The 26,273-nt window shown below is 39.3% G+C and overlaps 1 protein-coding gene across 1 annotated transcript in view; it reads left to right on the top strand.

Annotated features, from left to right (window-relative positions):
• The window catches only part of LOC140244146 (E3 ubiquitin-protein ligase TRIP12-like), a 70,412-nt gene that overhangs the window by 33,144 nt on the left and 10,995 nt on the right, over positions 1-26,273 (top strand). Inside the window, exons 8-33 of the mRNA XM_072323775.1 lie at positions 1,366-1,461; positions 2,007-2,194; positions 3,354-3,449; positions 4,190-4,282; positions 5,951-6,112; positions 7,049-7,171; positions 8,104-8,215; positions 8,785-8,849; positions 9,658-9,707; positions 10,905-11,061; positions 11,651-11,810; positions 12,649-12,770; positions 13,112-13,218; positions 14,180-14,298; positions 15,084-15,336; positions 15,862-16,103; positions 16,568-16,906; positions 17,599-17,711; positions 18,514-18,705; positions 19,519-19,851; positions 20,378-20,431; positions 21,488-21,699; positions 21,992-22,149; positions 23,782-23,933; positions 24,491-24,633; positions 25,343-25,496. Coding sequence (XP_072179876.1) covers positions 1,366-1,461; positions 2,007-2,194; positions 3,354-3,449; positions 4,190-4,282; positions 5,951-6,112; positions 7,049-7,171; positions 8,104-8,215; positions 8,785-8,849; positions 9,658-9,707; positions 10,905-11,061; positions 11,651-11,810; positions 12,649-12,770; positions 13,112-13,218; positions 14,180-14,298; positions 15,084-15,336; positions 15,862-16,103; positions 16,568-16,906; positions 17,599-17,711; positions 18,514-18,705; positions 19,519-19,851; positions 20,378-20,431; positions 21,488-21,699; positions 21,992-22,149; positions 23,782-23,933; positions 24,491-24,633; positions 25,343-25,496 — 3,995 coding nt within the window. The remainder of the gene's footprint in view (positions 1-1,365; positions 1,462-2,006; positions 2,195-3,353; positions 3,450-4,189; positions 4,283-5,950; positions 6,113-7,048; positions 7,172-8,103; positions 8,216-8,784; positions 8,850-9,657; positions 9,708-10,904; positions 11,062-11,650; positions 11,811-12,648; positions 12,771-13,111; positions 13,219-14,179; positions 14,299-15,083; positions 15,337-15,861; positions 16,104-16,567; positions 16,907-17,598; positions 17,712-18,513; positions 18,706-19,518; positions 19,852-20,377; positions 20,432-21,487; positions 21,700-21,991; positions 22,150-23,781; positions 23,934-24,490; positions 24,634-25,342; positions 25,497-26,273) is intronic.

Below are 26,273 nucleotides of genomic sequence, written 5' to 3'. Positions count from 1 at the left end.
TGGGCCCTTATTGTACATTTTCATCTTCTACTTGAGAATGCCTGGTCAAATTTTAGTAGAGCTGTGAATAATTTAGATTAGTGACTGCGTGAAAGGTGAACTTGCGATACTCAGGTGAGCGCTAGACCCGCGGGTCTCTTGTTTTGTGAGGAATTAGCCTTCCCTAGGAATACAGCAGGATTGATTAGAACTTTGATATTGCATACAAAGCCCACTATTTTTACCTGGAAAATGCACCATTTTTTTGTTTTGTTTTAATTCCATCAGATGCTGCACTGTGAGAAAATGTGTTTTGGAAGATTTGTTGGAGCTTTCTCTGTACTTCAGTTAAATGTTATTTATATCTTCTCTGTAGATCACCTCAGACAATTACTGTATACGCCGTTATTTTCGCGTACAGATATTTTTGCGAATGACGAGATCGTAGACATTTTCGCGAGATGTTGTTTTCGCGAATAGACGCCGACGCTTACGTTAATGCTCTATTAACAAAGCGCATGGAGACAGTTTCGCGTGCTGTTAAATTCGCGATCCGACTGCAATTCGCGAAATTCACGAAAAAATAAATCCTTCGCGAAAATAACAGCGTATACAGTACATAGAATATGACGGGGGGGGGGGGGACCATGTACAGTAGTATTGTGTATTGTCAAAGACTGTAGCGTGGGGATTTATGGAGTGGGAAGGCTAGCCTGGCTAACATATGTTACAGAATCCCTGTAATGAATTACGTAAAGCTTCATCACTGATTTCTATATAAGTATACACCAAAGGATCTTGACTGGAGTCCACCACTACCAGTGAACATACACTTTAAGTGCTATTTGAGGTGTTTCAAATGTACCCGGAGGGCAGTGATTGAAGATTGATTCAGTCGGACCACCCATGTTTCCCCATGCTACTGGGTCTTTAAGAGAAACAGGGAATAAGATGCCGACTGCATTTGCACCACTTTGCCACCAGTTGCATACCAGCTGGCTGGGCACAGACCAGCTGAAGAACAGCCATGGGCTGAAGCAGGTTCCGTGCTAAAATAAAATAAACTGAACTAGTCATGTAGCCATCTAACATGACTCAGCATATCCTAATGAATGTGTTGGGTCAGGAGTACATTTATTCCATGGGTAAATGCACTATTCAAAAATTAGATATTTCTATCTTCTTCTTCGTAACTTTATTGTAGCATATTTTTGGATTGAATATGCAGAGTACTTCAAGTAGATTATGAGTTGTTTTTTTGCGGCTATATGTCACAGCAGTTTGTATCTATTGTGATCATGAACTTATTGTATGTCCTCAACTTATGTAGTCATGTGTGGATGAAACCAAAACTAGTTCAGTATGTCTTTTCTCCACGTATTTCAGCTCTTTTAGAGGCCAGGGGTGTACCGCCGCACCTCTTTAATGCTCTAGGACCCCGCATGCACCAACTTCTTCAACGCAGCATGGGAACCGGAGCAAGTGAGTCTTTTAAAATCCCATGGCATGCTGATTTGTGTGGAACTTCACTCACCTTTTGAGTCTTGCCTCTGTATTGTAATGTTACATGTATTGTGTATCTATTTTGGAAGCTGCAGTTCATGCAGTATAAATTTCCAGTTTGGATATGAAGGATGTATTTGATTCTTAGATTGCCTTCAAAGAAACATCAAATATTACTCATGTTGAATATGCACATGTCTCAACTTGTAATAACAATTGATATTGTTTTTTTCCAATGTATGCTAATAACATAGACAAAGGATAGGGTTTTAGTCAAAGAACTATCTGATGTACAGTATTTTTTTTCTGCCTTTTACCTAAGCCATTCTGTTATAATTGTACGCAAAAATGTATTCAATACTAATGAGATGAAATGCATTATTTTACCAAAGACAAGGTTTTGTGTGCTTTATGTGTACTTACAATGATTTGTGTGTTACAGTGATAGTTTGTTAGTAAGAAGAGAATTTAACAAAATTGAATTTTGTGGATAATTCCCTCCCTTTACCTCCTGATGTCTTTAGGTAGCAAAGCCCACCAGCTTCTGTCTGGACTCCAGGCCAGTGGAGATGAGAGCCAGCAGCTCCAGGCAGTCATTGAGATGTGCCAGCTGCTAGTCATGGGTAATGAGGACACTCTGGGGGGATTCCCCGTCAAACAGGTGGTTCCTGCCCTCATCAACCTGCTGTCCATGGAACACAATTTTGACATTGTAAGTCTTTCTTCAGTTTTCTCCCTGCCCTGATTTTCAATTCCTTTTACTGACATAATGCAAAACATGATGTTTTTGTCAATGATTTTGGTTATAAAACATGAGAATTGAAACATTTAGTGACATGAAATACATACACATTTAAGAGGACTCAGTCAAGACAGCCTTTTTTTTTATATATATATATATTTTTTTTTTTTAGGTAGGGTCCTGCTGAAAGAAAAATGGAGATTGAGGAAAATAGAAACTGCCATTTATGCAACTGTCATGTATTAGAATGATAATGTCATGGTGCCATATATAATGGGCACTGAGAGAGATTTTCAGGTAAAGTCATTGTATATGTGGACAAAAAAAAAAATGCAATGGATGAGGAAGGGTATGTGTCTGAGACAGTAGAAATGTCCTTATAGACGTGCTATAAAAATATCACTTCTATCAATGCGTGGCTATACATTTATCAGAAAATCACCCTGTGTTCATTGTATATTATGTGTCTGACTTTAAATGAAATGATGGTTTTCTCCTGAGGGTATACCCAATTCATGCATCCAGTAGATTGAAATATCAGTCAATGATAGAGATTTGTATTTCCACCTCAAAAAGTGCTGAAGGCATTATTTGTTCATTCGTTGTGAGTAATATGTGGCAGTCGCTTTGAATCTTAAGTTATGCATGACAGGGAGTGACTACTTCCTGTTCAAGCAAGTTGTTATGTAGTGGTTTGTTGAGCACATGCCAGATTGCCTTAGGCAAGAAAATAAAGTACCACAGCAGTGATTGATTTAAAGGTGTAAGCTTCATTTGCAATGTTAGGTACTGATTGTCAGTTGGGGCCACACTGTAATTTACCTTCAGTGTTTAGGGAATCATAGTTATGTAGAGTTAATGACCATAATACAAATTGAAAATGAAATTTAAGAATGTCAGCTTAGGAGTAGTTTGAAAATGTCATGTCTGAGGGGCATATCACTTTCAGTCTCAACTTTTCTGTGATTCTACCAGTTGCAGCAGAATATCACATGAAAAGTATTGAACTCAGGGCTCTTACCTTTAAAAGTGAAGCGGGATTTTTGTAGGAAAGCTAGTAAGCAGAATGAGTATGCTATCTCCCTATCTTACCACTAAGCCAGCTGTACCTTGCTATTTTTGTCTGCAGATGAACCATGCATGCCGGGCATTGACTTACATGATGGAGGCTCTGCCGAGATCATCCTCCGTCGTCATGGATGCAATCCCAGTGTTTCTAGAGAAGGTAAGTGAACCTGAAGACAGTCTGAAGCAGTTACCACGGCAACGTGGTATCAATTTGATCTAAAGAGATAACAAAACCAGCGGGAATTGTGCAAATTATAGAGCCTGTGGTTTGTAACCATTTGAGTTCTAAGATTCATTATTTTATGGGTGGAAATTGACTTGTGAGAGGAATTTCAATATTAGTCATCAATTGTTTTAGGAGTTTGAAGGCTTGGTTTGCAAAGGTGCTTGGACTCAATCAGAATAGTGCAGAAAGCTTTCATAATACTGGTTGTGTTAGAAATAATGAAGTATAAAGTCATTTATAAGCATGATTTAACACTGTGTTTACTGGTGATATTGTGAATGCATCAAATTGTAAGCGTGGTGACAAGCATGTATACTTATTTCATATCAGTAGAGGAACATTTTGGAATGTAATTAAGATGTAACACTAGGCTTTGTAACATGCTATGAGCATCATACCCAAGCACACCTCACAAATTTTCTCAATGTCTTGAAAAGAGTCCATTGTATAGAATAGAATACGGATGGATGGATGGAGCACTGTGTTCTATATCACGCTCTCTCTGTGCTAAGATGAAGACTGCATTTCTTTTACATTCACACATGTGCTCATGAAATGTTACACTGACATATGTTAGAGTTATGCATAGAGCTGATTCTTGTACCGAGTGTGATATTATATGCAGAGTTATTCTTACGGACAGTAACTTTGATGACTTCCCTCCCACACAGCTACAAGTCATCCAGTGTATGGATGTGGCTGAGCAGTCTCTTACAGCACTGGAGATGCTTTCCCGCAGACATAGCAAGGCTATCCTCCAAGCGGTAAGAAGGCCTGGAGCCTGACTTGGTTGTCTTTTTGTCTGAACATGTCTCTATGAGGTGACAGAGAAGGATTATTGTGGCCCAGTTCTAGTCTGAACAAACCAAACCTGTAAATCTTCTTCACTGAATGAATTGATAAATCCATATTTTTTTTGTCCCCGCCGAACGAGTTCGAGCAGGGGACTATGAAACGGGCTCCGTACGTGTGTGTGTCCGTGTGTCCGTCCGTCCGTCCGTCCGTCCGTCCGTGTGTCCGTCCGTCCGTCCGTGTGTCCGTGTGTGCGTCCGTGTGTGATCAAAATCTTCAATTTGCTACTTCTCTGTCATTTATGAGCCAATTTTGATTCTGTTTGCTTTATATGATAGCACTACATGGGAGCTTTGAAACTTCTACACAGAATTTCAGTCGTGACCTTTGACCTTGACCTTTGACCTATATTGTACATTTTGCTACAAAATGCTACTCCTTCGCCATTTCTAACCCGATTTCGATTCCGTTTGCTTTATGTGATGGCACTAGGTGAGGGCTTCAAAACTTCTACACAGAATTTTGACCTTTGACTTCTTTGACCTTTGACCTTGATTTTTTTACCTATATTGTACATTTTTGCTACAAAATGCTACTCCTTCGCCATTTCTAACCCGATTTCGATTCCGTTTGCTTTATGTGATGGCACTAGGTGAGGGCTTCAAAACTTCTACACAGAATTTTGACCTTTGACTTCTTTGACCTTTGACCTTGATTTTTGACCTATATTGCACATTTTGCTACGAAATGCTACTCCTTCGCCATTTTTAACCTGATTTCAATTCTGTTTGCTTTATATGATGGCACTACAGTTGTAGTTGAGGGCTTCAAAACTTCTACACAGAATTTTGACCTTTGACTTCTATGACCTTTGACCTTGATTTTTGACCTATATTGTGCATTTTGCTACAGAATGCTACTCCTTCGCCATTTCTAACCCGATTTCGATTCCGTTTGCTTTATGTGATAGCACTAGGTGAGGGCTTCAAAACTTCTACACAGAATTTTGACCTTTGTCTTCTTTGACCTTTGACCTTGATTTTTGACCCATATTGTACATTGGCTACAAAATGCTACTCCTTCGCCATTTCTAACCCGATTTCGATTCCGTTTGCTTTATGTGATGGCACTAGGTGAGGGCTTCAAAACTTCTACACAGAATTTTGACCTTTGACTTCTTTGACCTTTGACCTTGATTTTTTGACCTATATTGCACATTTTGTTACAAAATGCTACTTCCGGCGGGGACATATGTTACGCACCGCGTAATTTCTACTTTTCCTTGTTTTTTATTTATTTATTACTATCATTATTTTTTTTAAAGTCTACTTACCAGATCATCAGGAATATAATGCTGACAGTAAATTTTAGAGAGTGGAATGTTTTTATTGCCTCCCTGTGCTTTAATTCTTTTGAAATGTAAATTGCCTTTCTAGCAGGCAAGTAGTAGGTCTACAAATGAAATTGTGACATGACATATCCTAACATGTAGCTTTTGTGACTAATCCTAAATTTTCTTTTGTTCTCATTTTTGATGATTTCCTAAGTGACAAAGGATGTGTTACTCCTCATATCTCTTATCTATTCTCCTTTTTTGGTCTCTCTCACTCTCTCTATCTCCTTTTCGCTTACCTTTGTAGGGAGGTCTATCAGCATGTCTTCTCTACATAGAGTTCTTTTCAATAACAGCCCAGCGAAATGCTCTGGCAGTGGCAGCTAATTGCTGCCAGAGCATTGGGCCTGATGAGTTTCACCTGGTGGCAAACTCCCTACCCCTCCTGGCTGGCAGACTGCAGCACCAAGTAAGTCCTCTCATCTTTCTCCTAATCCAGGGCAAACTGACCTAGGAGTTTTGTGATATGTTCAGTTTAAAGCAACATATTAACCTCTTTGTTAATTTTGTAATTTTTACCATAATGCAATATCTTCTTTTTGTTTTATATATAATTGACTTCAGAAGACTGTAACCATATCTCTGCCTTATTTTTGTGCATAAAAAGTCATCAGTTTTACTTTTGGAGTATTACTTCAATGCCTTTGTTCAGACACTCAAACTTCAGTTTGAAAAGGGACATGACAGACTTATCATGTGTTTGCTCATCATTAAGTTTCAGGCCAATCTCCTCAGGCCCACACCTATAACTGTTTAAAATCAAGGTTTTGCATAATGTTCAAGTTCTGTCTGATGGCATGTTTCTGTCTAAGGCTGTGCGCCTGTAGAAAGTCAGGTTTTTCTATACTCCATGACATCAAATTCTAAAGTCTGGGGTCTGTCTTAAGTTTATCTCATGTCATTAGTGTCTGCTGTCACGTCTCAGTATGATTTCAATTTTCCTTCAGTTACAAAATTTCTCTCTTATTTCAAGTGTCGTTTTGCCTTCCATTCTTTTTTGTTGTTGTTGATCTTATGCTTTGTATCTTGTGTTTGGTGTGATATCAAGTTTCCATCTGGTGTGAAATACTTCTCAAAATTAGACTTTTGGACATGTTCTTCTCAAATTTCAACTTTAACTTTAACTTTGAATGAAAGTTTGTATTCATAAACATAGTGTGTCTGATTTCATGTTTCCATCTGTAAAATGATTCCTTTCAGTAAAGTCCCTGACATCTTTTTGTATGAATATATATTGTTCTCCTATGCAAAGTTTTGTTTAGTGTACAATTTGCATGTGAGGTAAAGTTCTGTGTGACGTACATTGTGTGTCTGAGGTTAAGTTCCCATCTGATTTTATCCGTAGGACAAAAAGTCGGTTGAGAGCTGCTGCCTCTGCTTTGCCCGTCTTGTGGACAACTATCAGAATGATGAGAAGCTATTGCTACAGATGGCTGAACACGGCCTTCTGACCAACCTCCAGCAACTGGTAGGTAGAGTGTGATCACTGACACTAAACAGTACAACATTGTATCATGAAATGCCTTGAATGTGTTATCTGTGGAGAGACTCTTTATTCACTTTCATTCAAAATACGCAGAATTTGTTATATTACTTGTATTCAGGATTTATTGTACATGTTGATAATTCTCCACCTTGAATATTCTGACCTTAATCTCTCTGTATATTTTTGGACACGCCAACAGCCTCGTTGACATGCATTGGGATGCAAGATATATTGACTGTATACACAGTTTATGTCCTTTTAATACTCAAATTGGTGATTTACCTCCAAAAAGTATTCACCCATAAAGGTAAAGGTATGATTGTTTCAATGGTGATGCCTTCCTTTGTCTTCTAGAAGCATGTGGTAGTGATTTCAGTTCAGTTCAATTCAATTCAATTCAATTCAGTTCAATTCAATTCAATTTAATCAATTTATTCCACATGCCCAAAAGAATACACATATTCACATACACATACTGCACATCACATTTACTGGGAAAACAGAAGAAAGAGACAAAAAACATACATGCATAGCATGTGAGGAAATTAGAAAAGGCCATATGAGACCTTTAGAGGCTGATTCCCTTACAAGGAGAGTGATAATGAGCAGGATACAAATGCCAATGAATAGGAAGTACTTGTATGTACTGATTCTAGTTTATTGCCTTACCAGTATCATCATGGTGTGTGAGAGCTGATATATGAATTTATCTCAAGATGAGAGTGTCAAATTGTTTAGGTCCTGAAGAATGCTGATTGCTTGGTAAGTCAGTCATGTGTGTAAAAGCCTGGATGTATGTTGGTAACAGGCTTACGAGGGACCATAAGAAAGAATTTTACGACATATGTGGATGTAGGTAATTGGAAAACCCTGTAAGTCAAAAGTTTTGTTTTGGTTTGACCATTTCTTCACAGCTTGTGGTCACTCCACCGGTTGTCAGCACAGGAACGTTCATCATGGTCATCAGAATGCTCTCCCTCATGTGTGCGAACTGTCCTGAGCTGGCCGTGGGACTGCTCAAACAGAGTGAGTTTCTTTAGCCAAGCAGAGTGATCACTTTCTGCCACTAGAAAGATGATACAGTGATGTTATTAGATACCATAATAGTACGTAGCTTTGATATGAAGCTGTATAAGTGTATATGACATTCATAATTTTCATTGATGGTGCTAGATGATGGTGCTAAATCTCCCTTTAATTGTAGACCGTCGAACAAGAGTTTCTCATGTCTGGATGAATGTTGATAATCATAGCTAAAAGACTTGTATTCCTGAAGTCTCTGGAAGGGAAAGGATTGCACAGCAAGGGTCAATCACTTCTTTTTGCACTACAGCCTGCTAAATTTTGACAAAAGCCGTAGACAAAGTAGTTTAGTCAGGATATGATTTTACATAATATTTCATCGTGGCATGAGCTCTTTGTTTTCATATTGGTACAGCTCGAAAGAAAAGATTTGTACATAGCAGATCAAGTACAGATTTACACATAGCACACAAAAACATGTCGACCAACTCACTAGAAATCACAGCAAGAGTGAAGTGTGATATCCTATATTATATACATTTATTTTTCTCTCTCTTTTTTGTTTCATTCAGATATTGCCGAAACGATAAGCTACCTCTTGATTGGAACATCAGATTCAGCCACCCAGGACATCGAGGTAACCCATCATTAGAGAGTATTGTGTATTGTCTGAGTGTGACAGCTGCCCTGCATAGGACAGTCACCTACATGATTTCCAGTACTGTAAAAGGTGAAATTTTCACGGTGTTGATTTTTTTTTGCGCATTTCGCGCAACCTGAAACTGATGTGAAAATAAAAGCACACGTTTTTGCTTGCCATATGTTCCAGTAGTTGATGTCTTGATTCCACGGAATTAAAAACAAGCAAAACTCCTCTTACCCGGCCAAGCGCAAAAAATTAGTCGCGTGAAAATATCCACTTTTACAGTATATTACATGTGACAGAGAGTCTTGCTATGATACATACTTCCCTTATATCATTGATATCTCTAGTTGGTAAGTTCTGTGAATTGTAAATGAAGAAAAAAAATTAATAATGTGTGCGTGTGTGTGTGTGTGTGTGTGTGTGTGTGTTCTGTTCTTCAGAAAAAAAACAGCAACAAATGAAGTGCCAAGGGTAATGTAGAACTGCTTAGGTTAAGTTTGATCAGTGGCAAGTCTGAAGAGAAACAACTCCATGACTCCTAACTAATGGCAACCTTAAGTTTCAGTGGATCTTGTCCAAACGTTAGTATTGATTTAGCTAAAAATCTCTCCAAACAGGAAAAGCTAAGTGGTTTTTTTTTCATTACTTTTGGTCATAATGACATGTTACTTTGGTATGACACAATGTGTCTGTACATGGTTATTTCCTTCAGGAGGTTACAAATTTAGACAGATCATATATGTAGTCCAGTACAGAACTCTTCTTCAGTAATAAAGTGTTGGGTACTTGTTTTCCACAGCTTGTACCAAGGAGCCCACAGGAACTCTATGAGATTACATCTTTGATTGGGTAAGTGCAGAAGACCAAAACCATACTCAGCTTCACCTTAGTCTCTACAGCTTGTTATGATATAGGTTGATCATGTTGGACACTTTTGCTTGCATCTCATCCTATTTTGAGATTGCAATTTTATTCGTTCCTTTGTCGTATACTTTTCTTCCTTGATTATTCCTCTTTACAATGTGCTAACTACTGTATACACCAAATATTTCGTGAGGTTTTTATTTTCACGAATTTCGCGAGTTGGGTGCCACTCGCGAAATTAAAGACACACAAAAATGTTGACTCTGATCTCGATGTGAATGTGACGTACGCGTGTACATTTCTCCGTTCAGTACAGGACTCCACGATCGTGAATTCAACCACTCGCGAAATTGTCAGGAATTCCCGATTTGCAAAAATTTAGACTCGCAAAATATATGGCGTATACAGTATGCATCATGCCTACATTTACTCTAGGAAATGATGCATTCATAGGTGATGCTTGTACAATGACTGTAATGGAACTTTAGATTATCTGACTTTTAGATTCTCTAGACTTGGCATGACTAATTGGGGTTTATTTACTAGGAAAGAGGGGATTCTGTTGTTGAAGTTTACAAGCAAGATTGATGTCTACAGGTATTACAATTACTTCGATCTGAAAGAATGTAGGCTTTGAGAAAGTTTGTGTAATGCTACTATAGGGTGGGCTGGAATGCTCTAAAGCGAACCAAAGCATACCATACTGTACTGTGCCAGCTTTTGAGCGGTCGAGTGCTCTGTTGAGAAAACGTACCTCATGATTTGTTTTTTTAGAGGGGGTCACACATTTGGCGCGCTTGAACTACTTACAGCTGTCCCGAACAAAGAGAATGAACTCTTGCCATTATGACATATCTGCATAATATGTGCATTCTTCACACCCAAACTTTTGGTACGCTTTTGGTGCCTGTTTTGAGCACAGTGGGAACTGGTCCACTTTTGGCTCAGTTCATTAAGGTAAGGTACACTTTAGGAGCATTCCAGTACTCCTCTGGCATGGGTACGGTACGGTTCAGTTCCCTTTAACCCGTTGAGGATGGGCTGATTTTGCTACAGCACGCGTTTCCCATAGACACCTGCCCGAGTATACTCGGGACTCATCCTCAATGGGTTAAGAGAGCACTCGGATGCACCCATAGACAGAACTGTTCTCATATCTTTCCCTGTGTGCTCTCCTTACAGAGAACTCCTGCCCAGACTGCCTCGGGACGGTCTCTTCTCTGTCGATGCCTTCCTCAAGAAGGCTCCGAGCCAGATGACGGAGCCTGCCCTCTGGCAGTGGAGAGATGACAGGGGAATGTGGCATCCTTACACTCGCATTGATAACAGGATAATAGAGGCAAGCCATCTCTGTACTCTTGTCTTATAACTTCAGTCTTTAAGGCCCATCTGTGATAATGAGAAATATATCATATGGAACCTGGTGGAAGAATTTTGTCAATATCTGACGGAGAAAAGTTGGAGACATTGAATTAATGCTTTAGTGCAAATAATTACATGCATATTCATCTTGTTATACATGTATCAGTAATGGCTTATGCAGAGGTAAGTATTTAAATGTGGCTGTCATCTGTTATATCTGTTCTGTGATATCTCTACTCGAGAATGTTCAAGTAAAAGTCTAAGAAAAGGTGAAAAGAGAAGAATTGTTCACTATATGCAGTAATCAAAGATTGTTCAGATTATACAGAGCACACAATAGAAAGAAATAAAAGTACAGAACAACTTTCATATTTGTCCTGATAGGAGAGCCAGTATAATTGTAATGCTGTTAAGACGATATGCTTCCCTTTCTATAAAAAAGAATGTGATGTTTTTATATACAGATTATGAAAATCTTGTCAAATGAAATGGATTATTCACATGAAAGACATAAGATTTAATCAAACTTTTGCTTGACTTGTGATAAACTGTTTTGTGTGATACAGGCAGCACATCAAGCAGGTGAGGACGAGGTGACTCTGTCCACCATGGGGCGTACTTATACCATCGACTTCAACGCCATGCAGCAGATCAATGAAGACACGGGCACCGCCAGACCCGTCCAAAGGCGACCCAATCCTGCTGCTGGTGCTGGCCACTCAACAAGTGAGAGATTATTTCTGATTGTGTGTCTTTGTGGTGTGAGGTGCTATGTCATTCAACTCATCTTTGAAATGGTGTGATGCATACTACCAGTTTTTTGAGTGGATGAAAAAAACAAATCAAAACAAAGCAAACTACAATTGACTTCAGTGTGATAGTCACTTCCCTGTGTTCAAATGGTAACCTCATTGAGAGAAAGGAACTATGATGCAGAAAAAAGAAGACTTTTTTATGATTCAAGAGGTGGGATGATTACTGTCTATGCCATATATTTAGCGAGTGAATGAGGACTACCCAATGATTTCGCAAGTGGTTAAATTCACGATCGTAGAGTACGGTACCGAACAGAGAAATGTATGCATGCATGGCACCCTCATTATGGAATAATCTCCCTCTCAGTGTTAGATGCATTACAGATTTTGATAAATTCAAATCTGTGTTAAAAACTCACCTTTTTGACAATTGTTGATTACATGTTTGAATTAGAGAAATATGTGATAAGATTTGGTTTCATTATTTTGTACACGCATAGAGACTATTTGTATGGTATTATGCGTTTCTAAGAACTGACTATTATTATTATTATTATTATTATTATTATGCATGTTACATTAATGTTGGGATCAGAGTCAATATTTTCATGTGTTTTTAAATTTGCGAATAGCACCTGCCTTGTGAAATTCATGAAAATAAAAGCTGTGGAAATATTGGGCGTATACAGTATCTGAAAACACTTTCCTTTCAAGTTACACTATACATGTAATTTTAGATGCTGTAGTCTCCTTTATATACAGCAAACATTTAATGTTTTTGTTCTTCTCTCCTAATCCCATACCTCCAGCATCCACATCAGCAGCACCCAAGGAAGACCCTCGAGCTGTCTTCATGAAGGAAGATGGTGACCAATCAGCAGCCTTCATTAAAGCTCTCTTTGCTGTACTCTATGAAGTCTATAGCTCCTCGGTAAGGACCACATTATAAACAAAGAGATGTCTCCCTACGTAAACTTGAGTGCAGGATCCTATGTTAATGATAATAGTGATGATAATAATGGAGGTTACTTGTATATTACACACGTCTGCTTTCCCACATTCATAGTGCATCAATACAAATAATCAACTACACATGACATGATTCACAGTAAAAGAGGAACGAAACAAAAAATTTAGAGAAAATTAAGGATAAGTAAGGTTTGAATAAGTATGTTTTCAGAATAGATTTAAATGTTGTGAGGTCAAAGTCCTCCATAAATTTTCTCTCTCATATTCAGAAGTGCTCTTTTTATGTATGTTTATGTTCTTTAGGCTGGACCAGCTGTCCGACACAAATGTCTAAAAGCTCTCCTGAGAATGGTTTTCTTTGGGACCCCAGACCTCTTGAAGGATATGCTGAAAAATCACGCTGTCTCAAGGTAAGAAGTGGATTGTATGCATAATAATTAGTTTGGGTTAGAGTGTTTGCCTTGTGTGTGTTTGTTTACTTGATGACATCAAGTCAAGTAAACATGTGATAGAACCGCACATTGCTGTAATTGATACAAAAAGAGCAGAGACTCCAACTCTCCCTCTCTCGACGGGAAATCTCCCGCTGAAAGCCCATTTTTGCAAAATCTCCTGTTCTCTGGCTTGAGATTTAATTTCTCCCGCTTGAAATGATTTTTTACTTAGTTTCATCTTATGTAGAAAAATAAGCCTTAGATAGCACAAGATAACATGTAGAACCCTAGAGTTGGACCATGGCAGCAAGGAACTTCGCGCTTCGCTCACATCAAGTTGGAGTCTCCCGTTTGCTAGGGGTTTCAGGCGGGAGAATCTCCAGATCAGAAGGTGCTTGGGATTGGAGTCTCTGAAAGAGACACAGGCTTGATAATCAAAACTCATCAGGAATGAATTTATGTGATAATTGATTTGATAGATTTGATTTATTTGACACAGACTAATCACCCCAGGGCTGACAGATAATAAAGTATTCATTGTCAGCTAGGTGCACTGAGCTATACAATGAATTGAGTAATCTCAGTCTCCGAGAGCTTTGGAAAGTTTCTACCATGTATTCATTTCTGTTAGGCGAGTCCAAACTTTTTTGTAGAATTGCTTGTAAAATTTTGATAGAGGAAAAAGTGAAGATCATGCAAACTTGTGTATTAATGTGAAAAGTCCATTTGTGTTTGCTCTGTGACCCTTGATCTTATTGTAGGTAATAAAGAGTTAGTTGAGTTTCTTTGTTGAATGGCTTGAACTCTTTGAGTCAAAGACCAATTATTGTAGTGTCATAATCATTGCTGAATAAGAGATCCAGAAAATGGCCTTTGACATTTTGTAGGTACAAAGAGTGACCATCATGAATGCTTTTCTCTTGACTGACACCTGTAGCCACATAGCTGCGATGCTGTCATCACAGGACTTGAAGGTTGTTGTTGGTGCTCTACAAATGGCTGAGATTCTCATGCAGAAACTACCAGACATCTTCCACATCTACTTCCGCCGGGAAGGTGAGACCCTGTCTCTCACAGCCAATCTTTGATAGAAATAACAATACAGGCGACTCTCGTTATAATAAAGTCCTTTTGACTGGCAAATTTTGTTTGTTATATCAAAAGTTATAGCTCAACAGTACAGTATATGAAGATAAAAAGATGATGATTTTTGGACCTGAATTTTTACTTTGTTGTAAGGTGGACAAGGAGTTAGTTGTAATGGAGTACAGAGTAATAAAAATTACATTGTGCCTGATACAATGTCTTAAAGCATGTAAATGCATTAAGCCCATGATGGCCCTTGTTGATATGTGATTGATACACCCTTACTGCTCACCTGTCTACCAACTTGCTGGCATGCTTTCTGATCACGGATTGCTAAAATTATCGCGACTCTGACCAATAATAAATATGATATACTTCATTCACAATGTGTGAGACTGTCAGTTTGTTACAATGGAGTTGATGACATACATAATTGTTTGAAGATTTTTATGGTATTAACCAAGTGTTAATAAAGTAGCTTGATCAAGGTACACATGTATGGTAGCTTTCATAGCATGACTAGGTTTAATAGCATTACCAGGTTTAATAGCATGACTAGATTTAATAGCATTACCAGGTTTAATAGCATGACTAGGTTTAATTGCCTGGCCAGAGTTTGTATTTCAGAGAAGCAACTTGAGTTACAAGAATACCGATATGATTGAATTTGAATTGAATGTTGTGTTCCAGCTAGTCAGTGTTGAGATGTAGTGTTTGATGTGGCCTGTCGTGATGTCTGTGTATCCACTTCTCAGGTGTCATGCATCAGGTCAAGAACCTAGCTGAGGCCACCATTGTGGCTGACCAGTCTCCACCAACCAAGGAGAAATTTCCCTCCTCCAAGACTGTCTCTGACCCATCCTCCTCCACACCAACCTCTGCATCGTCAGCTTCATCTGCATCATCGGCGTCGTCAGCTTCGTCGTCAGCTTCATCCACCCACACACCATCGCCACGGGATACGGTCAACATCAATGTGGGGCTTGACTCCGATGGAGTGCCACAGGGGTAAGGGGCATGTCCTCTCCACATGGTGTCCACGGCCATCCTTTAATGCATGGTGGGATAAACAGAGAAAAGCAGCTGTCGATTCAGAACAGGGCTAACACATATTGTTCTGTATTGACTTTGAGGTCCTATTTTAAAAAGATATTATTGTTGCTCACAGAGTGATGGCAGCTGACTTAGATACTTGCAGATAATTCTTTTTTTTTGTAACTTTACTTTGTGTTAAAATTGAAATCCTACAAGTAGAACAAAGTTAATGTGCATTTGTCCTCCTTCTAAATTCTCAAAAATTCCAGTTGTAAAAACGAATAGTAAATCTCCATTTTTTAAGCATCATTAGGTGTATTACTAATAATTTTGTGTCTGAACTATGTGTTCTAAGGCATCCTTGTCTAAACCTTTCTTTCGCACATATCACATTTTGTCATCGTTGGTGCAACTATGATTGAAAGCAAAGTTTTGCAGTATTCTTAATGCTTCTTAAAAGCTGTACGTAAGCTAAAGCACTCCCTCTTCCACATGCAGACGGCTGAGTGATGCTCTCAAATTGAAGCGGGCCACAAAGCGTGGTGCGGGCAGAAAGAGCAATCGCTACACTAGCAGCGATGATGTGCCGTCTCCAGGGAGTCATGGTCACCACTATGAGGTCATGGACACCCCTCCAGGTCGCCTGAGTGCTGTGTCTGTACCCATGCCTCCCTCCTCCAGACCCGTAGGGGGCAGCGGTGGAGGCAGGACTGGTGTCAGCAAGGGCAAGGGATCTACAGGTGAGTTTGGTATTTGGTGAATTCATTGAAGGTGGAGGATAATGCTTAGCTATCTACTGCTTTCTTGTAACCAAAGTTCTCAGTTAGTTAGTAACCTTCTTCTACTTCTCTGAAGTAGTAAATTCTACATATATAGATTTAGTCTTTGTTGAGAGATGCGCAGAGAGATTCATGTTGCCTTTTATATTAGGCAATGTAAGGCCTTCCAAAAGTAATAGTATTGTTCTCATTGACTGTTTTATGATGACTGTTTATTTGATTATGTTGTAAAATATTGTAAATGTTTATTTGTAATATATGATTTATTATTTTATATCATTTTGTAATATATGATAACTGTATACCAATGAAGCATTATTTACAGCTTGCATGTTGATATTGAAGGCCGTTTTGTGACTATTTACATGGCGTGTCTAAGTAAAGACATCAAGTGTTTCATGGCGGGCTTAAATTTCATCTTGAAGGGAAAATGGTGAGTGGAGCCACATCCTCCTCCCGTTCCTCCTTCCTAGCGAGCCTAAATCTGTCTAGATGGGGCAGGGGGGCATCCAGTGCCGGAGCATCAGCCAACGCCACGGCTGCCAGCAATACATCCCTAGGATCCGACCACCACCATCACCATCACCACCACCACCACCTGCACCCTGCCTCGGGGCGCGAGATGGGGATGCAGAGGGGCGGAGCTGGGGCCATGGCCTACGCCTCGGATCGCATCCTGGGTCACAGTGAGAGTTTGATGGGAGTCCAGAGGGATACGAGTGGCTCACAGAAGGAGAAAGTCAGAGCATGGATCAAACAGCAAGGTGAGGCTCCTCAACACACTGTCATTGGCTTGGACTACTAGGCTCCTCTGCAGGTCATAGGGCATACTTTACTGAGTATTACTGAAAACATTACTAAATGCACCAAAGTCAGTATTGAGTTGAAGTTAACTTTTACTGAGTATTACTGAAGACATTACTAAATGCACCAAATTCAATATTGAGGTGAAGTTTTAGCATGATGTGTCTTTCTGTTTTTTTGTTTTTTATGGAGAAGCAATATGATATGAAATGACCATTCCTAAGGGTTTTAGTCTGTCTTGTGATTTTATGAGTTAGCTGTATAACACTTCATACTCTTGCACAAAAGAGCATGTCATTGGTTTGGACTAGGCTATTCCCGACGTCATAAGGATATACTTTACTGAGTATTACTAAAAGCGTTACTAAATACACCAAAATCAGTTTTAAGTTTGGGTGTTAATGGGATATTTCCTTTTGAATGTGCTTTTTTTCTTTTATAGAGCAGCAATATGAAAAGAAAATGGCCATTCTTAGAGGTCATCATCTTTCATACGATATTTATGAGTTAGCCTATGAGATTGGAGTGACATGTGTGTGTGTGTTATCAATGTTTGCGCATGAAATGACTTGTGCTCTGCATCATGAATCATGCTCTTGATTTCTGCCATTACCAGTGAGAAACACTCCATTTTTCATTATGTGGTTTGCAGCCTCTCAGTTTATCAGTCAGTACTTTGGGCAGACAGACAATCAGGGAGAGGCCCACCCTGCCCTCACACTGCTCAACCAGCTCTGCACTGATGCTGACAACCTCACACTGAAGGTACTCTCTCAGAAGTGTTTAGCACTACAATCCTTAGACTCAGTAGTCTAATGTCAAGATATATTACATCGAAAGAAATATGTGTAGCTTTCTATTTTGTAGTAAAGCAAACAGTCAGATGATTGTTTATTCAACATTGTTTTCCTGTACTGAAATTTTCACCACAAGTTCTGTATATTTGGCAACTTCCTGTGGGATTATCCATTGTGTAAATTCAACTCTAGAAAATCATGGATATGTTGGGACTATTCAATATATGATCAGAATCCAATATTAAAAATAGTATGCTACATCAACCGTAAAGGTGTGGCATAGCCCAGAGGAATTTGGATAACGCAACAAAAGAACAGTTTTAATTCATAGGCAGATAGAAGTGGTGTGGTCTCAAATGTTGTCATATGTAGACATTTTAAGACATGTTTGGAGTGACATGAAGACTCTTTAGTACGATTGATACCCTTGTAAGGCATTTTAACCATCTTAGCAACAGTCACTTAACTTGTACAAATTAGAATTGCTTTGCCACTGTTCTTATAATCACAGTAGGACACCACCATGTAAATTATTTGATACAATGTTGTCTCATAAACTTTGGTTAGAATAAAGGAAACAAAGTGGAATTTTGATGTTCTGTATATTTGTAGCTGTAATTTACATGATAATGTCACAAAGTGAATAGCCATCCATCTTTTCAGTATTAAAAAATCAGAGTAATTGTAGAATATAAGGCATCTAAAGTTGGCTCAGTGAATGCTCATATGCTCTAACAATAAGCCATCAACCTGACCTGTTTTCCCTGCAGAGAGATGAAGGCTTGGCCATGTTGGAGAGCATCGCTCGTATACTGACCACTTCGGACATCTCAGCCTTTGAGATCCTACACAGTGGACTGGTGCACAAACTCCTTGCCTACCTGACCAGCAGTGGCAGCCAGAATGCCTTACTGAGGGATCTCCGGCTCCAGCGGTTCCTCCATGTGTTCCTGGAGTGTCCTGTAAGTCACAGTCACTTGCCTCTCAGGATACCGGGTCCAGGGTCTGTTTCATGGAACATAAAAACACTTACAGCAGAAATCAGTTGCATGTATTATACATTGTTGTAATTGTAGATCTCGTAGTGATCTTTAACAATGATCCAGAACTAAGTTTCTTCCTCTACTACGACGCAGAGTAGTAAAACTGTAAGCCATAATTGTGTTGTAGAGTTTTACTGGACGGAAATCAGTTTGCTCTCCACCTTGAAGAGCCACTGGCTGCTAGACCTTTGTCCACTTTGATTTGATTTATTTAATATGATTTATTGAACCTTCCATGATGACCCTTGGTCACTGACTTATGCGTTTATTTTCATGTTAGTTAATGCTGTAGCAATCTGATCACCCACTGAATAAAGAATGGTAGAACTAAGTTTGGTAACTTGTGTCCAGTTGTCAGTCCAGAGAGGTGTTGGCTGTAGAGTGTAGAGTGGTTGGTTGTGTATTTTGAAGAGTTATCCCAATCTTATCACATGGAGCTAATGGGAGTCTAAGTGATTGTACATGTATGTTGTATCATGTTTCACTTTGAGTGACATGTGTTTTTAAAGCTGATTTAAAAGATATTCACTGTGGTTATGTAGATTTGATTTTGTAATGATATAAGATTTGTGTCATATTCTAATGTCTGTGTAGGCTTAAATGTTACCAAGTGTTAGTCTTGCACATTATAAGAGGACCTTGATATTCTTGATCTGTCTGTTGACTTGAGTTTCATGGACATGTTGTTAGGAATGAAAAATTGTTCATCCATGGTTTTCTGTGTGTTACCAGGCACCTGGCAGTCCTCCCTTCACCACCCTAGAGATACCCAAGGCTCCACCCTTCCAGGCTCTTATTGCCAAGGTCAATGGCTGCATCAACCACTTGGAGCAGTTTCCGGTCAAAGTTCATGACCTCCCAGGGGCCAGTGGGTCATCCGGGACCCGAGGCTCTCAGGCCCTGAAGTTCTTCAACACCCACCAGCTGAAGTGCCAGCTTCAGCGCCACCCTGCCTGCACCAACCTGCGCCAGTGGCGTGGAGGTCCAGTCAAGATTGACCCCCTGGCTCTTGTCCAAGCCATTGAGCGTTATCTGATGGTCAGGAACTATGGCCGTGTGCGACAGGTCAGTCTTTGTGCTGCAGATCCATTAAGTCCTTTCGACTGCCAATGAGAATAGAACCTCTCCTGATTCTACCAACACTACCACCTCATCTGCCACTACTCCCATGGTATCTTTCCCAATCACTACAGCTACCCTTATCACTTGTTACTTCAACTGATGATTATTGCAGTAATCCCAATCGCAGCTCCTTTGAAGCTATAGCAAGATGTAGGTCATGTCATCTGCCTATCAAGTGTGCCACTGTTCCAAGTTTGTGCGGTTTGTCTTATTTTTAAAAAAAAAATGAAAAGAAAGGAAAAGAAGAAAAAGGAAAAATAAACACCAAAAATTTACTAAGCTACTATGGGGTGTATTGTTGTGAAGCAAAAGTCTTTATCATGGTTTGTGATTTAATCATGATGCATTTTAAACTAACAGAGAAACCACTCTTTCATTAATACAGTGAGAAGAAGATGACAGGAGTATTAATGATTATCTGTGTGGATAAGTGTGATTATCTGTGAATTTTTCTTACTCTTTATTTCAGGATGATGAAGATAGTGATGATGATGCCTCTGATGATGAAATTGATGAGTCAGTGGTGAGTAACATTCCTTTTATCAATCCCCTTTTGGATTTCAGTTAAATCTGAATAATACTGGATTTGTGATGAAAGTTGATCACCGCAACTCTTTTGAGTTTATGTGCCTATGTATTTATCCAGTACTTGTCTATAGTACAATTTCATAAAGCACATATAGTAGAATTTCATAAAGTTGTCCCTTGAGAATTGATTAGTGATTAAAGTGATAGACATTTTTATAATAAAGAAAACTTTAATGGATATACTGGGTATCAGCCTATGGTTTGAGATAAGAAGCAAAGTTTTTTTAGTTTGCAATTAGAGGTTGGTTTTACCTTTGTGAGCTTTTGCCTACTGTTGGCTTTGCAAGCTTTGTCAGACTGGCCAGTGTGACAAAGCCTGCAAAAAACAGTAGGCTCTGACGAAGCCAAAAAAAAAAGAGAAAAAAAAATAAAGAAGATGAAGAAGAAAACAAAAAACCTGCTTATGAACAGAGAAAGTTTGCTTCTCATGGAGAGTTACCAATGAGATGAACCTCTTTCAAGATCTGTAGTTTGCTGTTGCACATTGTATATAGAATTCCTGGAGGTTGTAAGGATATTTTCAGAAGTTTGATTCAAAGTTTATTGTTGTTGTGATGTACTGTAAAAAAGGAAGTTTCCGCATTTGCGCAACCAGAAGCTAGCATGAAAATAAAAGCATGCGAATATTTTTGCACGCCACATGTTCCAGTAGTTAATGTCCTGATTCAACGGAATCAAAAACATGCAAAAGCTATCCTATGAGCTAACTCAAGACACCCAATGAGATGACGCACAGCCAAACCTGGAAGGCTGGTTTTAATGGTCTCTGTGATCAGTAGAAGCGTAATTTTGACGGATCGGTAGCCATTTACATGAATTATCTTCCTTTGTCAAAGAATTTAGCACTTGCTCCAGAGTGGTTGATGTAGACAGGTGGTTTCAAAATAGAGTTGACTGGACATAGACATACAAAGATGAAGACAACTAAGAATTCAAGGATACAGATATATCATCTCTCTGTCTTTCCCCTTCACTCACCCTGTGCCTTCAGGCTACTGCCTTTTCAAGTTCCAACACCAACATCAAACACAAGCTCCAGTTCCTGATAGGGGAACAGGTTCTGCCATACAGCATGACTGTGTACCAGGCAATCAAGCAGTTTGGTGGCAACTCGGCTGGATCCACCGATGATGACAGAGATACGGACGATGAGAGTAATCCACTGGGGAGGGCTGGGATCTGGATCAAGACACATACCATCTGGTGAGTGACTCTAGGCATGGTGGTTATCTTGACACTGAGTGAGACCTTGTGGTCACTGTCAGTTGATTTCATCTGCAGAGATCTAATGTCAATTGATGTTGAATATCATATTAATAAGCATATGAATCATGAATGCAAAGCAATTATACGTTGTGGTTTTGCATTTTTTTTTTTTCATGTACCACATGAGACTTTTATATCTGCCAGATAGCAGAAAAATGTTTAGAAAAACAATTTTCAAGAAAGGAAGAATTCATACCAGTGTTGATGCTGTGAATGTACTGTGTATCAGGTATCGGCCAGTGCCTGAGTCTGGTTCAACGTCCACTCAGCGGGCAGCAACGTCCAGCAGCACTAGCAGTGGAGCCAGCAGCTCTCGGAAAGGCAAAGCAGGAAGTTCATCTTCCAAATCATCGTCCAAAGGGAGGAAGCATGATGAATTGTGGATTGGTGAGTGAAGCTGTGAGGTGTGTGATGTCATAGTGGATTGGTGAGTGAAGCTGTGAGGTGTGTGTGATGTCATAGTGGATTGGTGAGTGTAGCTGTGAAGTGTGTGTGATGTCATAGTGGATTGGTGAGTGTAGCTGTGAAGTGTGTGTGATGTCATGTGAAGCTGTGAAGTGTGTGTGATGTCATAGTGGATTGGTGAGTGTAGCTGTGAAGTGTGTGTGATGTCATAGTGGATTGGTGAGTGTAGCTGTGAAGTGTGTGTGATGTCATAGTGGATTGGTGAGTGTAGCTGTGAAGTGTGTGTGATGTCATAGTGGATTGGTGAGTGTAGCTGTGAAGTGTGTGTTATGTCATAGTGGATTGGTGAGTGAAGCTGCGAAGTGTATGTGATGTCATGTGAAGCTGTGAAGTGTGTGTGATGTCATATTGGATTGGCGAGTGAAGCTGTGAGGTGTGTGATGTCATAGGGGATTGGTGAGTGAAGATGTTAGGTGTTTGTTATGTGATGTCATAGTGAATTGGTGAATGGAGCTGTGAGATGTGTGTGATTTCAGTTTCAATTTATTCAATTTTCCACAATCAGGTAAAATACAAACAAAATAGGACTGTAATTCAAAATAGAAACAAACAATACAATGCTGCATTTACATGACAACTCATATGTACATACATACACTTGTATAATCATCACAAAAGGCTGTATAAATACAAGAAAGTGGATGGGGATAACAAAAGCAAAGTTGCTTATCAAGGTTAACCTCACAAACATGTCATAATGGATTGGCAAGTGAAACTGTGAGGTGTGTGATGTCATAGTGGATTGGGGAGTAAAGCTGTGAGGTGTGTGATGTCATAGTGGATTGGTGAATGATGCTGTGAAGTGTGTATGATGTCATAATGGATTGGTGAGTGAAGCTGTGAGGTGTGTATGATGTCATAGTCTGGATTGGTGAATGTGGCTGTGAGGTGTGTATGATGTCATAGCGGATTGGTGAGTGAAGCTGTGAGGTATGTATGATGTCATAGTGTGGATTGGTGAGTGAAGCTGTGAGGTGTATGTGATGTCACAGTCTGTCCCTGTCCGTGTGCTTTCATACCCTTAAAGCTTCTGTCCTGTTAAGCAACCAATAGTCCAATGTTCAGCCAGTTTATAGTAGGATCACCTCAAGCCAGATCTAGCCAGTGTCCAGTCAGTGACCAGCACATTGTCATACTGCAGATATACTGCTAAAGAATTAAAATGGCTTGGAGATTGTTTGTCCCACAGAGTGAGATGCTGTGAATTCACATTGCTGCATAGAAGAGACATGTCAGGAAGTATTGGAGTGAAACATTCAAATGTTGTAGACTTTGTTTGAAGACAGTAAGCCATCTAACATGAACCAGTTAACTGTCTAGCACCCACTTTAGTCAGGTGACTGGACTTCATCTCAAGCTTGATTTGTCTGTTTGACTGATATTGAAATAAAAAAAAAAACAAACCAACAAACAAACACCCTGAATATACCAACATGATGTTTGATGGTGATCCTGTCAGCATCTTTCATGCTAACCAGTGCCAGTATTGACAATTAATGACATTCTCTTCTGCATGAGTACAAACTAAACCAAACTTCTTCCCTTTCTACCCAGATGGTACATGCCCATCTACCCAGAAGGAGCTAACAAAGTATCTCCAAGGCAACCTGCCGGGATCCGTTCCCATTGACGACCCCTCCTGTGAGGCCATTACCTTACTCAGGGTTCTCTATGGACTCAGCAGACACTGGAATAATGTCTATGATGTGAGTACCTCAATCCTGCATCATCTATACCTGTACCCTTGGAGGAATCTTTGACAGTTCATGATTGTATTTGGCTTTGTAACTGGCGTTCTGTTTTACCTAAGATCTTGGCAGCGCTGATCCTCATACAAAGGTCTATATACCTACATTCCTACATATTGTAGTTTTACAGATAAGTCATTGTGCCCTCCAGTAGTTGTTCATTGACTTTTGACATTTTTTCAAGTGCTAGCATAAACTGAACAGTTTTACACTAAAGTTGCCAAAGCATCATTTTAGTTTTATCTGTGCAACTATCTGAACTTTTTTTGCAGTCTCTTGTATGAATGAGAGGATTGTATTGTTTTTGTGTGATGTGAACATTTTCTAGAATGTTAGTCCACAGTTGTGTATGCCTGATGTAGTGATTTCACTCAAATAGAATACTTAGCATTGGTGTTAATACAGCTGGTGTGACTACAGGAATGTGTTGTATTGGTGTGAACACAGCTGATTGATTGACACTGATTACACATCCCTGGGATAAAGCTAATGATGTCTTTTGATTGTATCTACAGGGTGTGTTCCCACAGCAAGCCATTAGTAGCAGTGAGTTTGTCAACAGTAAGCTGACAGCTAAGGCAAACCGTCAGCTACAGGACCCTCTGGTGATCATGACTGGTAACCTGCCATCCTGGCTTAATGCTGTGGCACAAGCCTGGTGAGTCTTAACTCTCTCTGCCATCAAGGGCACAGTGTGCACTTGCACTTGTTTGCTTTATTTATCTACTATGTATACCAGGGCTCGACACTAACTTTTTTGTTTGGTGGCCCATTAAGGCCGCTAAAATCTTTACATCTGAAATTTACGTTGCCCGAAAAAGATATGTAGTGGCCCAAAATAAAAGCAAAAGTAACAATCAATTTTGAATCGTAGTTGCCCAATCGGACCACCAAAAGATAAATTTGGTGACCCGACACTCATTTTTAGTAGCCCTGGACCACTTGGCCACCAGGCCACTGGTAAGGTCGAGCCCTGTCTAAACATTACTTCAGGCTCATCTTTGCAACAGTTGTGAATAATGACATCTAACTTATCACATTCTGTGTGATTTCCAGAATTTTAATGCACGGTTGATCTTTGCATGGCATCATACATAAACAAATGCAGTTGAATCTCAGTTCACCGCAACATTACCATCCTCTTAGAATCATGGTGAAAAGTCACAGCTTTTTATGAACAATCATTATGGGTGTATTTTTATTACATCTGATACCCAGTGAGCCAGTTTTTATATCTGAATTATGGCATGTTGTTGGAAAGGTCAGTTGTATTGTTAGTATTTGAGTTAGTATTGAAGAGGTAAGTTTAAACCCAAACTATGTGATCTTGAGGTAATAATAACCTTGATTCTCTCTTCATCTTCCAGCCCTTTCCTGTTGCCATTTGACACCCGTCAGCTGCTCTTCTACACCACGGCCTTTGACCGGGACCGAGCTATGCAGCGTCTGCAGGACAATAACCCTGAGATGTCCACCTCAGAAAACAGTGAGCGAGTTGCCCCAAGATTGGACAGGAGGAAAGTAAGTATGGCTATTCAGGGAATAATTTTCCAACTCAAATTTGATTAGCAATTTCAGCTGATGAACAATATTTCAAATGGTATTCTGTACACTTCTATGGAAGAAAACTGCAGCACAAGAGATAATTTGTGTAGCAGTGGTGTAAAAGTGCATAGCAAATTACGATGCGATACCAGGAAAATTGTTCCCTAAGTATTGATGGTGACAGTACTTTATGTACTTCTGTGTTGTTGTCTTAAAAATGTGTCTTAAACAGTTTCAATATCTGTCTGTCCTCAGTCAAGATAAAGCATTTCAAACATTTGTTCTCCCGGAGGGATTGATAAAAATACTTTGGTTTTCTTGTGTCTTCATAATATGTCCTTCCTCAATTCAGACTATGTGTTATGGTAAATTTTTGAAGGATATATGACTCTATGTGGAAAATGGAATAAAAACCCAGAAAGTTTATCAATTTTCTAAGTTGTATCTATAATGTTTGCATTGTAACTGATATGTATTGCCTCATATAATTCATGGATGATTTCTGTGATATATTGATAAGGGAAGTGTGTAAAGAATTCAGGGACAAGGAATTCTTTTAGTTGACATGTTCGTGTTGTGATTTGCCATCATCTGTTTGACACCAGATTTTATCTTGTTTGTTTAATACACGGATACATTGATACGTAAAATGATGCATGAATATATTAAATGTACATTGATATGTAAAATATTCACATGACAAAGAAGGGTTGTTCCCATGTGAACTGAATGTTGTAACCATTTCTTGTGTTT

Source organism: Diadema setosum, chromosome 21 (assembly GCF_964275005.1).
Source record: "Diadema setosum chromosome 21, eeDiaSeto1, whole genome shotgun sequence".
NCBI lineage: Eukaryota > Metazoa > Echinodermata > Echinoidea > Diadematoida > Diadematidae > Diadema > Diadema setosum.
This window is presented reverse-complemented; position numbering and strand designations above follow the sequence as displayed.